Raw genomic sequence first — 16,863 nt, 5'->3', positions numbered from 1 at the left:
TTTATTTAATTCTTATTTAGACTGAACACGAAACACAAGTTAAGAGTTCCAGCCCTTTATTTCTATTACATTCAGTTCGAAGAACAATAAATAATATCTAATAACTATACGTAATATAACTTGTACTTGTGCAACAAAAACGAGGTAGATTCACCGTGTAACATAACACGTCAAAAGTCCATTGTATTATTATAATAAACTGCGTCACATATGAGGTGCCAAAAGAGGAAGCAGTTCTGCTCGACTCATTCGGGACAGTGCGCGAGCATCCAGTCCCATGGCTGCAGCTGCGCCTCGCACGTCCAGGCCGAAGCTCTGCAGGAGCGACGCTAGCGCCACCTCTTCACCAGTGCGCGGGTCACGTAAACGAGGACACGAACCATTACACTGTGGCCACGTGCATCTCTCTATCAGTCTTCGTGGTGCACATCCACCACGCGTTCTCTTCCTGCCACCGCCGAGCCTCTGTTCCCAGCATCCTATTGCTCGCGGTAGTGTAATACCCGAAACGTTAATAGCTTGCCACTCGGGACGAGCTAGTGCTCCATGAGCAAGACAAGCAGGTGCAAATGCAGCACGCACAGGACTTAAACTTAATAACAAGGCCGCACCTGTCTGGTGGACAGCGTCCCACTGCGATCTAGTGCGAGGAGCGCGAACGCCCTCTGCAGCCAGTTGAGCCGAATCAAATAGGTACTGAAAGATGAAAAGAGGTGTTCGAATATGAGGATAAAGTCGGTATCCAAAGTAGCAGAGCCACGGCTCGGTGGCATGCTCGCGTACACACGAAGTTGGTGGTTTACCACGCCAAAGAGTATGGCCAAGACGAGCAACTGTGGCAGCCGGAGCTCGTCGTGTTTTCGTTGGGCGGTCGAGAAACCAGCCAGAATCAGAGATTGCAGCAACACGGACACCTTTAGATCGCAGCGAGCGTCTTGCAGCGTCTGCGTGTAACATAACACCGGCTCCCCCAGCACTGGAGCCCACCAGCAACATGCGCCCAGTGAGTCCATATCGGAACAAGTCGGCGAGAACAGCCCGTACGATGAGACGACCAGCAAATACAAATCCGGCGCTAGGATGCCGAGTACTTCTAGTGCCGGCCCACATGTCACTCGAGCAGTAGGGCAAGAGTACGTGGTTAGAAGCATGCCACAGCGGGTTGGCGGCTGCGTCAGCCGAGAGGAGGGCGGGAGCACGACGAGCTTTTGGCCAACGCGTGGAGGACATGAGTGCAGGCCGTCTCCTCCACCGAGCGTTGCATGACGCCGTGTCCCAGCAATATCCACCACCTTCGAGGTACACCACCCAGTGATCACTATTCGTGCCTCGTCGGAAGTAGTACCTGAAATTATATGAAAATTCAAATGATTGAATCATCGTAATCACCAACTGAACAAATGTCCCTGATTAAAAAGAGGTTTGTTATAATAAAAACTGCGAATAGGTATAACATGTGATGAGCCAATCCAATACTGCGTCCATTGCTAAACATAGGCCTCCTCAATGACTCCCAGATCATCAACTTGTATAAAAAGATCTAACTACTTATTCAATAATGAGTAAATTAGATCTTACCCAGCCGGGGATCCATCGTTGCAGGTGAGCGAGGAGTTGGTCAGCCACACGAGGCGCAGACTGTCTGGTGGCGTCGAGCTCTCGCACGTTCCACACAGTATCACCTGTGGACACAACATTTTCACATTTAAATAGATCAATTAAATAAATTACAATTTTTGTTTTTGTCTTTTTTACCCCACACTAGGAGCTTTTCCTGTGTCGTGGGTGCGTTTACAAACATACAATTTCACAAACACATGACATCCAGACCGAAACAACAATTTGTGGATCACACAAAGAGCTTGGTCCGTACGGGAATCGAACCACTGCGTCACAACGTGTAAATGACATTTCCACGGCTATTATATCGGTTGTACACACTGAAACTATTCAAAACACTACTTTCATAATGAACAAGGAGAAAAGTTGTTAAAATTGGATACTAAAACAGTTATTTATCAGCAAACGAATAAACAAGAAATCTAAAAAAATACTGGTAAATCTGAAAAGATTTTGTCCTGAGTCGTGTAAACAATTTATTAATCAGCTAAAAAAAAAACTAACTTTATTACGTATTGCTAAAGCCTACTGTTATAGATTATAAGATGTTTATAGTGAAATTTGGTAATTTAGGGGGTGCAGGTGCTGCAGACTGAAAGCAGCGAGTAGGAACGGGGTGGTATTTAGTTAGTAAGAGTCTGACACTCTCTTGGTATTTGGTCAGTAAGAGTGTGACACTGATTTTCCCCGATTCAAAAAAGGTACATGTGATATGTTTTACTTTACATCATAAAACCCTGATCTACATTTATGTATTTAATAATTTAATTCTAACAACTACAGCTGGTTTAAGTAGACACAAGAGAAATTAGCAATGGACCTTCAATACTAATTAATTCTCGTCTATATGGGTTTCTGTTTGCAATCAGATAAAATCAATCGAATTCTCATTAGAATTATTTAGGTAGATATACAAAATTTTACCTACAAAATAATGTGCAAAAGTTTCTTGCAAATGAGATCGTTATAGCTTTTTACTTTTAAGTTTATATTTTCCCCGATGACCTAGACGCGTTTCATTAAAACTAAAATAGACTTGTATAATGGATTGAAAATGTGGACTGTCCCGATTGAGGTAAAGCCACGAGAGGATCCAATAGTCACATGTAAGCAAAGTAATTTCAGAAATGGATGGAGTCCTTACTTTTACTTTGTTACTTATATGTCCATTCTAGTGTACATAGCGTACGTACATAACGTACAGTAATTCTATTATTTATGTAGATACAGTACCTAACGGATTAATAAAAAAATTAAGTACCTAAGTAAAATGAGTATTAAGAATCCGACCTTGTTTAATTATTCATCACAATTTAATTGAATCATAAATTAATTGATCAATCGTCTACATTATTCAAAAAAAATCGGTTAAATTACAAACTAAGATTTTATAAATAATGTATGTTTTTGATTATACATAAATGTTCCCTAACAAGTTGAATGTTGAACATTTGCACAAATAAACAATAAGTGCCTTGTTATTGTTACACGACCATTAAGTAAAAAAACTAAAACAAAAAAATTGAATAAAAGTTGATTTCTCGTCAATAAGGAACTGGTTAATTATTACATTACTTAGGATCTCCTAAATAATCACTTACTAACTTCACTTGTTTTTGAAATGAAATTCAAAATTGTAACAAAATCAAGAAACATTAAACATTACATTAATAAAAGTCCAGGCAATATTTCTTAATGTCATTAAACTTCAAAGAGTATTCAAACAAATATGATTAAAAAATCATGAAAGTAATATAATTTCCAACTGTCGCTGAGGCCATATAACATTTTTATATTTTATGCCTTCAATATTCGTCCATACCTACCTCCATTCATTTTAAATTATACCTATTACATACATTTATACCTATATGTCATTATTTAATTATTTCATATTCAAAACAAGATCCAATTGGACTAATATTTAACTATTAATGTTGTGTAAAACCTAATAATTAAATCAGTCACTAAATATTATTCATAAACTCAGGGTACTAAATATTCCGATGTAAGAGGAGCACAAACATGTAAACTTCCGCCTCATTAAGATGGTCACTATTTACTCTCACTGTTATCTGAGCCCGGCGTGAACAACACACGTCACAAAATAATAAAGCAATGCGTACACAAAGTGTCCAAACAATCCAGTGGTTGCGGCGGAGCGAGCCACGGAGGCGCTTCATCGCTCCCGGAGGTCGGAGCGCGGGCGCAGGCGAGCCGGAGCACACCCCATACTGGCGGGCGCAGGAGCACCACTGCGCCGGCGCGGGCTCCACGCGCACGCCGCACGGTAGCGCTCCCGCTGTTTACAAAATAAAGCCTCTATTTAGAGCGAGGGCGAAGGGCCAGCGCGCCGCCCGACCGAGTAGGCGAGCGCGCGGCTCGTTTGTGCGGCAGGGGCGGCGGGACCGGCTCCAGCGGCAAGATCAAACGCGCCGTAGATCAAAGGAGCCGCCGCGCGATCGGCATCCGTCATTATTATTATGCAAGCATTACGAGGCGCGCGTGACTCAGGCGAGAGGGCCACGCGAGCTGCGCGGGCGCCGCGCCGCGCCCCCCGCCGGCCCTGCGCACCCTCCACCTGTCAACGGCATCGACTCCGAACAAAATGACCGCCCTCCGGCCTGCGCCCGCGCCACTCCACGCACACTGCACACCGCCTCCAATACAGATTACCTATATTTTGCTCTTTTGGCCATAATTTTACACCTTATTAAATTTTACAAATTTTGTAAACTAACTCAGTCGTAATTGGAGATGCCTGGCGGCAACATTGTAAATTGAACTGGGTTTATACCTACCTGTGCGAGTTTATTGAAATATGAAATAAATCATAAGTCTATCTACCTACAGCTCAACTCTAAAATTATGATTATGAATTTTGACAACAACTTCTAAGGAGAAAAGTTAACTGACCATAATATGGAGGTAAAAGTGTTCAAGCAAAGTCAGGCCAAATATTATTTACTATAAAAGGCAATGTTTATGATAAAACGAAACTCTAGAACTGTGGAAACCTAAAACTCCCAACAAAGCACCGGCGAAGCTGAAAAGTCGCCTCATTAGCGCCACTATCATCGGCGAACTATGAATTTAGGACAAACAAAACAAAACTGTGGCGGACTATAGTTCTCGGGACTCGTTGGTGATATGCGGTAATACTTATAATATTATAGCTACTGCCATTTGTTTGTCATTATGTAAGTGTATGCAGAATAATATCACATAAGAAAAGAATTGGTAGACATAAGATACCTAGAATATAAAGTGGTACTACATTATTCATCATAGCAGACAAGTAAGTTTTTAACGTCATATTCAAACCACCTCATTATCGATTATTTTCAAGCTAAATCTCGTTTAATACAACTTACAAAGTTCTTGTAGAGTGACAATGGTTTAGAAATACATTATAAACTGACGATGGCTCTCCAACAAGGAGTTGTAAATTAATTTATTTCAACGTAGAGAGCTAAGTTTCCAAGCCAATAAAGATTTTATCGTATGATTTGACATATGTATGGGGCGCAGGTGTTATTTCAAAGCAAATTGTCCGAAGTGTATAAAAGTGGACGTGGACACAGAGTTAAGTAGAATATAATTGGCGGGCGGCATGGCAGACGTTCAAAGCGTGTACCTGCCTGTAAAAATGCCATCATAAAGCCAAGCCGCCACAATGAGCCATTTGACAGTTGGTACCCACCTTTATGATGCCGACTCTGATATACGAGCCGAACCCATTTAAGCTTATTTTATCGACTCCCAATACAACAATCTAGCTATCCCGGATAGTAAAGCGGCCATCTAAAGAATTACGCGCTACCGCTTACAAACAGGCCGGAAAGAATAAACCATTTAGTTAGACCATTCAAAATCTTTATAGCTTATTATTCAATCCCATTAAAGACTTAGTGGGACGGCCTCTTTAAAAGAGCTTTTAATATAAAAGACCATTATACTGGCCATTTTCCATAACAAAGAATATAATATTTTTTCGTTCCGCGTTCCCTTTATATTGCTTATTATTAAATCATTAAGCAATAAAGATGTTAAAAAATATGAAATGCTTTGAAAATTCTTTGTCATATGTTTATATTTATTGGTATGACTGATCATTTTCTTATGATTAGAGATTATGATGATGATATTAAGATGAGATTAGAGATGCTCTTCAAATCTCCTCTACATATAGGTATGGTTACCTACATAATGCTTAAATCACAAATTGAAGAATGTACAGGCATTAAATAAACGAGTCCCCTGTAAAAAATTGTTACATACACTTAATCAATTTCCAGACTAACAACTTTGTCCTGCCATGTTTCTTAAATAAGACCTAAAACTTACTAATTAGTGCTCACAAGTGTCTATACCAATTGGAAAACCTAGAATGTAATGTCATCGATAATATTGTATTTAAGGTGTATCACACCTAAACTTCTTAAAAATTTATAAGCAAAAAAGGTTTTAGACTTTATGATCATGTCATGAAAAGGAATGAAACCCAAAGACAATCTAAGAAACACTGCGCTAGGAAAACAAGTAAATAATGTGAAAATATAATTATACCAGGTTGTCAGCAGGTAATAATCATGTCATGAATGCAGTCCTAATAGAATATATTCGCTCAGAAACGGGAAATGCAAATTTCCTAATGATGGCAATAAAATGAAGTCGTTGAAAGCCGGGCAACAACTCTCCGGTGCAAGGACAGACACAGCTATTACAGCAAAATCATAAAGTACTAGAATAAATGAAAATATTATTCTAGTGTTTTCCAAGCCACTTGGAACTGATTTGAATAAATAAACTTCTGGTCGGTATACAACCAAAGCTAAATAAACTATGATAAGGAAAATATTTTGTATAACAAACCACTCGTGCCTTAAAGGAAAACCTCTTTTTATGGGATCCGTGTACTTCAAGTAACTCAAAAATATTCGTGGATCAATAGCAAAAATGGGAAACTGTCTTAAACAAAAACAAACAAATGGACTCCCCATGAGTTTTGGAAACTGAATGATGATAAAGAAGTTGTTGTAGTTTTAGGATGCTTATGTCAAAAAAGGTACGATGATATCAAAAAAGGTATATATGAGAAAAGAAAAAGGAAAGCATAACCCACGATGATGACATAATGAAACAAAAGATAAATGGTTAGGTACACATTTTCCGCTCCTAGTTTTCCACGTGTTGGGTTAATTTTCTAGAATTTTCCCAAACCTATTTGTACCAGAATAGTTGGGAGTGTACCAATAAATACTATTCGTGTTTAGCAAACGTGAAATTACATTTACTAAAGGCTCGTACTGCGAAGTCGTAACAATCGAAGTAATCTTTTACTTAGGAGAATTACGCTAACATGAATGGTGCACAATTATTTTAATGCTAGACAAAATATTACGTTAAGGGAATACGAAAAAAAAAGTTAATTTAAAAAACTAAAAAACCCGACTGCGTTTCTTTATAATATGAAAATTAAAAAACCCTAAAACAAGAAATTCATCGTAAAATTGAAGCAGTCGGGACCCATTCTAAATATGAAGACTTATTGAGGGCACATACGACTGGCTTTCTAGAATGGGTCCCGACTGCTTCAATTTTACGATGACTTTCTTGTTTTAGGGTTTTTTAATTTTCATATTATAAAGAAACGCAGTCGGGTTTTTTAGTTTTTTAAATTAACTTTTTTTATTTTATTTTCTTTTAGTTTTATTATTTTTGTATTTAGATATATCTAGTGTCACTCTCACAATCAATACGAATCAAATAACCCCTATCAAGCGGAAATACATTCAGGCTAGAGAGTGAGAAATATTCGAATTTGGCGCCAAAAATCCGCCATTTTGTTTTTTTATTATTTTGATATATCCAGTGTCACTCTCACAGTAAATACGAATCAAACGACACCTCTCAAGTCAAAATCCATCAAGCCGTTTAGGCTAGAGAGTGAGAAATATTCGAATTTGGCGCCAAAAATCCGCCATTTTGTTTTTTTATTATTTTGATATATCCAGTGTCACTCTCACAGTAAATACGAATCCAACGACACCTCTCAAGTCAAAATCCATCAAGCCGTTTAGGCTGTAGGGCGTGCCAAACAATTATACATACATACATACATACATACATACATACTCTCGAAAAACATAACCCTCCTTCTGGCGCAGTCGGGTAAATATTGTAGAAGCTAAAGCCTACTTATAGTTATAGAAAATGTACGTAGTTTTCCATTATGAACGCACTTACATTACCATATGGATTTAGTTTAATTTACTGAATGTATGTTATACACTTATGTAAGTACCTATTTAATATTAGATCTAGTGTGGAGGAGTCCCAGTAACCCAGGGATTACGTCATTGGCCATAATCAATCAAAAGGAAATCTTGAATGAATGAAAAAACTGAACGAATTGCCGGAATTACAGCAACAAAACTGTTGTTGTTATTATCCGAAAGGTAAGATGAAAATGTAATGATCACTCACCGAACCTCGACAAAAAGTAAAGTAAAATTCGTAAGAATTTGAATTACCAAACCACAAAGATGTGTACTTTGTTATTCAATGAACTCTTGCCGCCCGAGGAGCGAATGATGATAAAACTTTGTTTCGAGAAGGACACGAGCTAACTACTTTGTATTCCGTCTAACTATCTGTAGATAGTAAGTTGATTTTCCGGTGAACTGGAAACTAAGAAGAATATCTAAGTGAATCACCTAATATAGACTTTATTAAGTTTATGAACGAAGAACCACGCTTTCACCTAGATAAATAATTTTCTTTGACGAATTGTACTTTAATTTTCGGAAAGTTGATAAAGGTCAATACGATACCTATGTTATTGATGGAAGGAGGGAAATATTTTGTGATATCAGAACTAAATGGTTATGTAGGGCAAAGAAGCGAATGATGAGGTGACGTCTAATGGAGGCAGAAGATTAAAAATGTTCGTTAAGGGTTTCCTTAAACCTTTGACAACACCAAAATGACTTTTTTTAATTATCTTGAGAGGATATTCCACACAATAAACGACCACAGAACCATTATAAAATCTCGGGCCGGTGATTACATTTTAAATTCTTCAGCCTAGAAGGTGTGATTTTGTCATTTTCATTGTTGTTCATTACCTGCCTGAGGCTAAGATTTCCTGCATTTTCTTTAAACAGAAACTATCTGCTCCCCGTATTAGAAAGAGGTTATTAGGTCCTGTGCTCTATAAAGCCAGACTCGGTATTAGTTTACAAGACTCCGATCTATGTATAATCTCAGAGGCTATATTTCTCCCAGCAAAGGCGTGTTTATAAACATCCTAAATATTTTGGTCTGTTTTCTTGTTATTATAGTAATTTATTATTGTTTCTCTATCGTGAACACATATTTCAAGTATGTTTTGGCCAAATGTCGAGCTCTCGCAAGCGTTAAATTGCGGCACATTAATTTTATAATACAACAACATCAGTCACATTTAGCTCGTTTTATGTTCCAGATATAAACTCTTAGAAGTTCGCGATTCAAGTTATAAATAACTTAGTTCAGTACATGTAACACGCACTAGTGAATACATGAGCTTCAGTAGTTATAGTTAGACACCTGTGATAGATATGATCGGTGTATGAGTATCATCAAGTAATAAACCGCTAGTCACCTCGCGAACAGAATTATAATGGTTGGCACAGTAGCCGCAGCTACCGGTCGCTACCGGGGTTTGCACTGATGGAAGCAGGCAAAAAATGTAGTACTCATTCTCGGTGACGCCAAAGATTGGTACGCTTACCGACAGAAACCCATCGAACAGTTTTATTGCGACGTATTTCTTTAACCGCTGTGAAATCTAAGTTTGATCCCCGGGTCGTATTGAAGCTTTACTCTGTAAAAGAGGTGCCGCCCATTGGGATAATCGTCGTGAGTGACCACAAAATAAATTACCCGGCTATATCGTAGGAGGACTGTCATGGGCCAAAGGTCGCATCTCAGTAAACGACTCTAGGAAACTCTTTCCGGGATTAAAGTCGTGACAAAATATTGCCGCCATGTAACTGGTGTTTTATAGAATCAACTTATTGTTTTGAGTTATTCAATATATTTAGGTGCTCAGTAAAAAAAAATAACGAAATCCACAATAACTAATGAAGGAAGGGTGAGAAAGAAAAGGCGAAATTTAAAAATACTACATGTCATTTTCTTTGTACCATATCTTGCAAAAGTTACATTGGGTACCATAAAACACCAAGTAGGAAATAAACGTGATATTAAATAAATACTTAATTATGATAAAACACAAATCAAGCTGCTTAATAAATAGGTACCTACGTTTTACGTTACCTAGAGTTTAATCCTATTACTCTGATAGAAATATGCGCGCAAAGCACACAGGTCCTACTTATTACAAAAGCAGCTTAAAGCAAACATTGATTAGAAATAAGCTAAATTGAATAGATAGTGTCTTCACATGAAAAACAAATTTTCTCTATTCTACCTATATCTACCTAAGAATACTCCTGTATCCCGAATTGTCTAGTGATCTGGAAATACTTTCAATCCCAAGCGAGTTAAGAAAATCTACAATATCTATTACAGTACAAATCGTTACTGTTTCACAGAGGCAATTAATAACTTATCCTAAATGTGTAAGAAAAATTAACCTTATTGTATACCTTTAGAAAGTGTCTGTATGACACGCCAGAAATTATACCATAAAAGAAGTCTCCGTTTATGAAAGGAGTCTCCGCTACCGAAAAACGGTACCCACCTACATTCAGCTACCAACATTAAGTTCCTTGTTGAAACTGAATATCTCTCATAAACCGTCACAATGGTGGGGCTTACGGTTGATAACAATGCTATTATTATCCGCCCTGCGGTAATTAGTGCCACAGGACCCCTTGACAAATTGATTCCAAAATGACATCTCCATTTATAATTCAGCGACTACATTTTCTATTTGAAAACCATTCGAGATTTTATCATAGACTTCATGAATATTGAAAATACCTGTAGCATACAAACGCAACTAAACACCTTTAAAATACTTAGAACAGGTACTCCGATTGCATAAATGTTTCACTGTGAGTAATAACAGCGTTTTACTCCTTCAAAACTAAGAAACGATTAATTTTAATTGGCCGTTTCATGAGCCCTAATAAAATTAATAATTTATGGAAAGGTAATAATTGCAGGTTGTCGACATCGGCGGAATTATTCGGTGTAGAGGTAGATGAGCGATATAAACAGTAACAGCACTTGTGTTTATGATATTACGCACATGAATAAGCATTGTGCGCGGAGTAGGAATGGGCGAGTAGCGAGTAGAGCAGTAGCAGCGCGACTCCCCGCGGCCCACAGCCTCCGAATCACAATAAATCTGAACCGATAAGTAGTCGAGCGGATTGTCGGCGCGGCGCGATCAAAGCGAGGGGAGGAACATGAAAGGCGCCGCCGCCGTCCGACGAGATGTTTCATTCGAAGCCGCGTTTCCACCACCACCCGTCACGTCTGATTGACCCTTTGTTATGTGACATTTTAATTAATTTCATTTTAATATTGAATGACGCGTTTACAGATTTAAATGACGAAGGTAAAGTATTCTGGTTTAGCAGTAATGGGTTCGCATGTCACGCGTGTTTGTACCTCTGAACACTCTGTAGGTAGATCTAGAAACCCATAAACGGTTTATTGGGTGTCTGGCAGACTGACAAGCATAAAATCGTTATTTGAGACTCGTCCGCTCGTCTTTGCCAGGTTAATTACACCGGTGTCATTAGACCGTATATTACTTTAGAACTCATAAAAAGTAGCCAAAAGTGTGATGTGATATGATCGTAACTGTTTTTTCGTGTGAGCGCTCAATAATGTTTGAAGTTGTCCCGCTATATTCTGGTTTATAAGCAAAGTTGACACCCTCGTGTCGGTATGCCAAAAAACTTCCACCAGTCCACTTCAAAAGTCGATCGTACCTGGTTGTATATTAAAAAAAGAATTGAGAAAATGTTTTAATATATCGTGCCGTACATAGTTGTGGAGTCGAGTGAAATAGTACACAGAGATTGTAACAGTTATTACTTTATATGCATGAAGCAATAACACCGTAGGTACCTTCGAGAGTAGTCTACTGGCGTCTTGTGTAATTAATTTGCCATAAACAACTCGCATTAGCTATACATTCCTGGTTCGCTCCAACATAGTCGCTTGCTTACTGCCCCGTCTACGTTTACACTTTTTAGTTGATATTACTGGCCAATTACAGACCTCCGCGATGCCAGCTACGAATCTCATTTCCTTTTATTTTTTAAATTTCCTTTCAAATTACCTTTATACTTCATAAGCTCCTTGGGGTTTCTTATAATAAAAGTAAACAACGTAGTTTTATACAATATTTTTTATTTGCAAATAAATATAAACAAACATACAGAAATAGTTCTTTCATTTACTCAGTGTTGAGAAATAAAAAAGTTAAAACAAAATAGGTTGCATTACATGCTTCTGTTATTTATTTAAATGTTATAAATGAATAAATACAGACTCAAAAACAAATAAGGCACTTCTCTTTATCACAGAATACAACGTCTATAAAATTTCTACACACCTATACAATCGCTTTATTTTACACAACAGTATAAAAAGTACCTACACACACATTTATAAATGTACTTGATTCACTATAATTTATAAACAAGAGAAGATCACCTGGACACAGACACGTTTAGCGCACAATAACCAATATATCGAAAACAAAATATGTTTTTTTTTTTTATTAACAGACAGTGCTTATTGCGCACTAAATAAACAATTAAATTTAAAAAGAGATTCTGAATAGTTACATGGACAACTAACAAGAATCTTACGAGCCAAACTTGTGACAAATTTCATACAACAAAAAAATCAAAGTTTTACATAAATTATTACTGCATTCTCTTTCAAAACAATAAAGCAGTCAGTAGTAACAATAAATTTCTGTTTACTGATATAAAAATATTATTATGATGTTGATGCGATGAGATCTAAGAGTTTGGTAAGAGAATTCCTACCACTAGAAAAATGTATGATAATGATAATTTATTGTTCCTACGCGGAGACCCTCGAGATTCAAATTCCGTGACTCACGAACATAAAGGGCTACACACGACCTATTAAAGTGTCACGATTCCGTATACAACATTATATTATCCCTCTACACATTATAAATACCTCAAAATATTGTACTTACCTGGACTTTACACGCATTTGTGGGACTAGGCTCACAAATTAATAATTATGCAACGCAACGTCACGCCCTTTATCCCCGATTAGGCAGAGGTGCACATTAAGGCACGTAATATATTTAATAAATATTTTGTTTTAATATCAAACAAAATACGATCTAAACAATAATTTATTGCTTTGACTTCATTATTATTGCAACAGATATATTATAAATTAAAATGCCATTTTAATCGGATGATCAATTTGACAATGCAACACTGTTAAATTAATTATTGCTTGAATTTAAAAATATTGCTTTGTTACGTACGATTTACTTATATCGCCCTTTGTTTGTTTATTTAATACAAATGTTGTACAACAATGACTTCTGTATTCATATTGTCTTAAATAGTGATTTCATGAAGTTGTAAATAGTAAAAGCTCTGTTGCATAAGATTATATGAAAATATTCGTACATATGTAGATTAGGAGCTACATTTACACATATCAACTAACATACCTAATATATAATGGCAGGCTTATATAAATTATAGTTTGACAGAAAATAGGAGTATTTGAACAATATTCAAATCATACACACTCAATGTGGTATCGAAACGTTTTCAGACCAATTTTATGTTTAAATAAGTATAACTTAATTTAAGACTGTTTACACTTGATTTCTGAAAAGAGGTTCAACGTACTTAAAGACAAAGGCTGGTGAATAAAGTAAAGTATCAATATGATATGCACCTTTTGAATCTTCGAATCGCGTTCCCGAAAACGTGTCTTACCTTACTTAACCGTAAATACTTATTTTAAAACATGGGCAACAATCGATAGAATATCGGAAAAGAAAACGATTGTTTGCAATATTACCCGTGATCTCGATTATCAACTGATTTAAATAATCAAAAATGACAACTCGAAGTACAATGGATTTAGCACCTTAAACTTTAGCCAGCCTATTTTTTCTCGCCTCGTCTTTAATAAATTAATCGCCTTTTCAGAAACCAAAAGAAACAAACTTTCATACCACAGCCTAGAGCTTCTATAGTGCGTTAAAAGCAAGCAGTTTTATATACAGTCGAGGAATACCCAACTAACATTTAAGCGTTGGTTACAGGTAATTAAGTAACTTCAAGAGGTATTACAGGCTTAGAAGGCTTTCAGTAGTAGATTTTAATCTATTAGAAGAGATAAGAAATAAATTAAACACTAACAGTGATACTTTTACTTCAGTAAACGATGCAGAACAACTTTAAAACTCCGAATAGTGGTATTGGAAACTAATATACTTAAAATATTAAAGCTTTACTCTGTCGGTAGCACTTCAAGTTTTACAACGGTGTTCACTGACACCTATTAACTTCTATTGTTATTTATTTATCACAAAGAAGTGTCTTGTACGTGTATAGGTTCTATATCGACTATAAGTGCAGCAATTGGTTCTATGGTAGAGTTATTGGAGAATGTAGTAACACAAAATATTTAAAGTATCTAATAACTCTTTTTAGCCTTGCTTAAGGGTTATGGTGTCATACCAGTTTTATTAAAAACTGTTGTAGGGCGTTATGAACACTATAAGCTATATTCGACAGGGTTCTGTTGGTAGAAATACCGATGATTTCATAAAAAATACACATGATTTGTCACATAATCAAGATATAATGAATAATTTTACATGGTTTGCTCAAGAAAGAGTGAGCTGTACACAACAGGGTTCCGTTGAGCAACATATTGAGGAAACTGAAATGTGGACGTCGTGGCTGTAGTCGATTATCATCATCGGTTTCATCCGTATCGCTGTATTTCATCATTTCAGAAATTTGTTTATCACCCGCCTCGTAGCTTGAAATATTTATCCGTTTTACTCAGGCGTAGGTTTTGAATTTTCATCTTTAATGTACTTCGATGGAGCCTTGTTAGGGTATCTTAGAATATTATCGATCTCCCATCCCGATGGAACAGTAAATAATTTCTTTTTATTCCCTTCAATCGTTTGAATTATTTTAAATGGCATTCTGAAATAAAAAAATCATCAAATGAATAATAATACTCGTAAATCGGTAATACGATACATAGATTCTTAATTGCATCAGCAACAAACAAACTCAAGCTGTTTTCAATGGATGTAAAAGAGAAGACACTAGAAGAAAAAAATTGATAGTGTGTAATTGACCTTGTCAAAGGTTGGAGTGATTTTTTAGTAATGTTTTGCAACATAGCATTTTCGATCATAATTTCTTAGTTAAATATTAAACTACTAAATAAATAACAATCTACATAGTAAATCTGGAAACTGCTTATTCATTTTATATTTAAATGGTTTTCAATAATTTGTCAAAGAACCCTAATGTGGTTTGTACGTTATAGCTACAAATAATGTCTTAATTCTAATAAATCTCATTGACTAAGAGTATTGTTACACTGGTGTATCTACCAAAGCCTGCACAATATTCTTGACTACAGATATTGTGTCGCAACGAGTGCTATAAATGAGTTAATAGAGTATTTTAACATTAAAGCGGGCTCGCCATTTTTTTTGTAAACATAACATTACAAACAAATAGGTATATACAAAATTTATCATCCAAATACTAAATAATATATATTTTAAAGGTGGTAAAATGAATGATACTCTCATAATACATTTCAATACTTACGAATCTCACATACTTTATCATGTTCGGTTAAAAAATTTAAAGCAATTTTTATTATTCGTTGTCACATTTCTTTAAAATAGTTGATAAATCCCAGGCGCGTGAAAAATGAGATGAGAAATATGGTATACACTTACCGTAAATTCACAAGGGCAGGAATAATTCACAATACACAAAAGACGCAGACGTAATTTTAAATAAATTTTATTTTTAGGTATACCTACTTAATAAAATGGACACCATAATATTTCGATTTCTAAACTTTACGTGGATAAGTATTTAACCTATTAAAATTTAACGTTCTTCTTTGTGTCGTACACTAAAAACTATACACTGGAGTTAACAAAGTATCAATAAAGCAGTGACAGCTTTATCTGAAAGCATTATAAATCCTTTTTATAACCCAAGGTGTCAACTAACTGTTTTAAATAACCATAATAACACTCTTATGTATGTTATTGACTATATTCGACTCTTAATTGCAGGCACACTGCTGCTAGTATAACACCATTCTATACACTTTATATTACCCTTGCCTGTAAAATCGTGGGCCTCTTTTGAGGTTACAAGTGTGTTAGAGAATGCTGTAACTCACTACTACAGGACTGCATTAACACTATTAACTTCGGCTATAGTCTCTATACAGGTTCTATATAGCTTATTTTAACTCTTAAGTGCTAGTTGGGTACAATCTGAGTCGCGTATAGTAGGCGTCATGCATTTATTTATAGTAGTAGGTACATCGACTAGCTGACATATCTCGACTAACAACTCGATGCATAGAATATATCGATGATATAACGCAATTTGATATCTGCATAAATTATGCTGAAGAATGCATGCATCATAGATATTGCGCATATGTTTAAACACAAGTTGCCGGTTCTACGACGCAATTGAAGATTCACTTGGGAGTAATGTCCTACCAAATTACTTCATTGGGGCCCATAGACGATCCTGCTATGTACAACTCAAATAAATATACCATTTAATTTAATTCTAAGCTATAGGAAGGTTCTCAGCCGAGTGAGAAGAATTGCTTTGTGCTCGGGAACTTAGCTCTTTGTTTCTTAACGAAGTCTCGGGCCTGTCTGTCGCCTTGCCGAGTTTCTAGTGCTTTGATTGCCTCGCCGTCTGTAACAAATATTAATTTTGTTAAAAAACAATACTTATGTTTTCTGGTTTCATAAATCTGAAAGTGACAAATGATGCCACATTTAGTTTCATTTTACTGTTAGTCAAGTGTGAACTTAAAATAAAATTATAACTATGAAACAACAACACACAATTTTTTTTATTTCTATAAATTACCTAGTTCTCCACGGACTCTTGGTCCGTGCCTTTGTCATATTTTTTTTAACAATAAGTCTAATCAATATTTATAGTTTCTGATCTATTT

The 16,863-nt window shown here is 36.2% G+C and overlaps 2 protein-coding genes across 10 annotated transcripts in view; both read right to left on the bottom strand.

The window, feature by feature from the left end:
• Window positions 1–39: 39 nt before the first annotated feature.
• Window positions 40–4,277, bottom strand: LOC118276258 (palmitoleoyl-protein carboxylesterase NOTUM). Its single transcript, XM_035594505.2, has 3 exons — window positions 3,747–4,277; window positions 1,579–1,682; window positions 40–1,345 (listed from the first exon to the last, which is right to left on the bottom strand). The coding sequence occupies exons 1-3, from the start codon at window positions 3,801–3,803 to the stop codon at window positions 205–207; spliced, it is 1,302 nt and encodes a 433-aa protein (XP_035450398.2). The 5' UTR covers window positions 3,804–4,277; the 3' UTR covers window positions 40–204.
• A 7,706-nt stretch (window positions 4,278–11,983) lies between these two features.
• LOC118276078 (protein unc-13 homolog 4B) overlaps window positions 11,984–16,863 on the bottom strand; it is a 40,883-nt gene continuing 36,003 nt past the window's right edge. For 8 of the 9 annotated variants that reach the window (XM_035594225.2, XM_035594226.2, XM_035594229.2 and 5 more), the window contains one exon: window positions 11,984–16,598. In XM_035594225.2, the coding sequence (XP_035450118.1) occupies window positions 16,483–16,598 (116 nt within the window). In that variant the 3' untranslated portion in view covers window positions 11,984–16,482. The remainder of the gene's footprint in view (window positions 16,599–16,863) is intronic. The other variant, XR_007707595.1, reaches the window with a different exon arrangement.

Source organism: Spodoptera frugiperda, chromosome 31 (assembly GCF_023101765.2).
Source record: "Spodoptera frugiperda isolate SF20-4 chromosome 31, AGI-APGP_CSIRO_Sfru_2.0, whole genome shotgun sequence".
Taxonomy (NCBI): Eukaryota; Metazoa; Arthropoda; class Insecta; order Lepidoptera; family Noctuidae; genus Spodoptera; species Spodoptera frugiperda.
The sequence above is the reverse complement of the archived record's forward strand: the minus strand, read 5'-3'. Positions and strand labels throughout refer to the sequence as shown.

Bases quoted from the DNA above. Each gene is read 5' to 3' on its own strand.
- LOC118276258 (XM_035594505.2), bottom strand. From the start codon at position 3,803: ATGAAGCGCCTCCGTGGCTCGCTCCGCCGCAACCACTGGATTGTTTGG. The intron at 1,683-3,746 runs GTACGCATTGCT...TTGTGTCCACAG, and splicing joins GGATTGTTTGGACACTTTGT to GTGATACTGTGTGGAACGTG. The intron at 1,346-1,578 runs GTAAGATCTAAT...ATATAATTTCAG, and splicing joins AACGATGGATCCCCGGCTGG to GTACTACTTCCGACGAGGCA.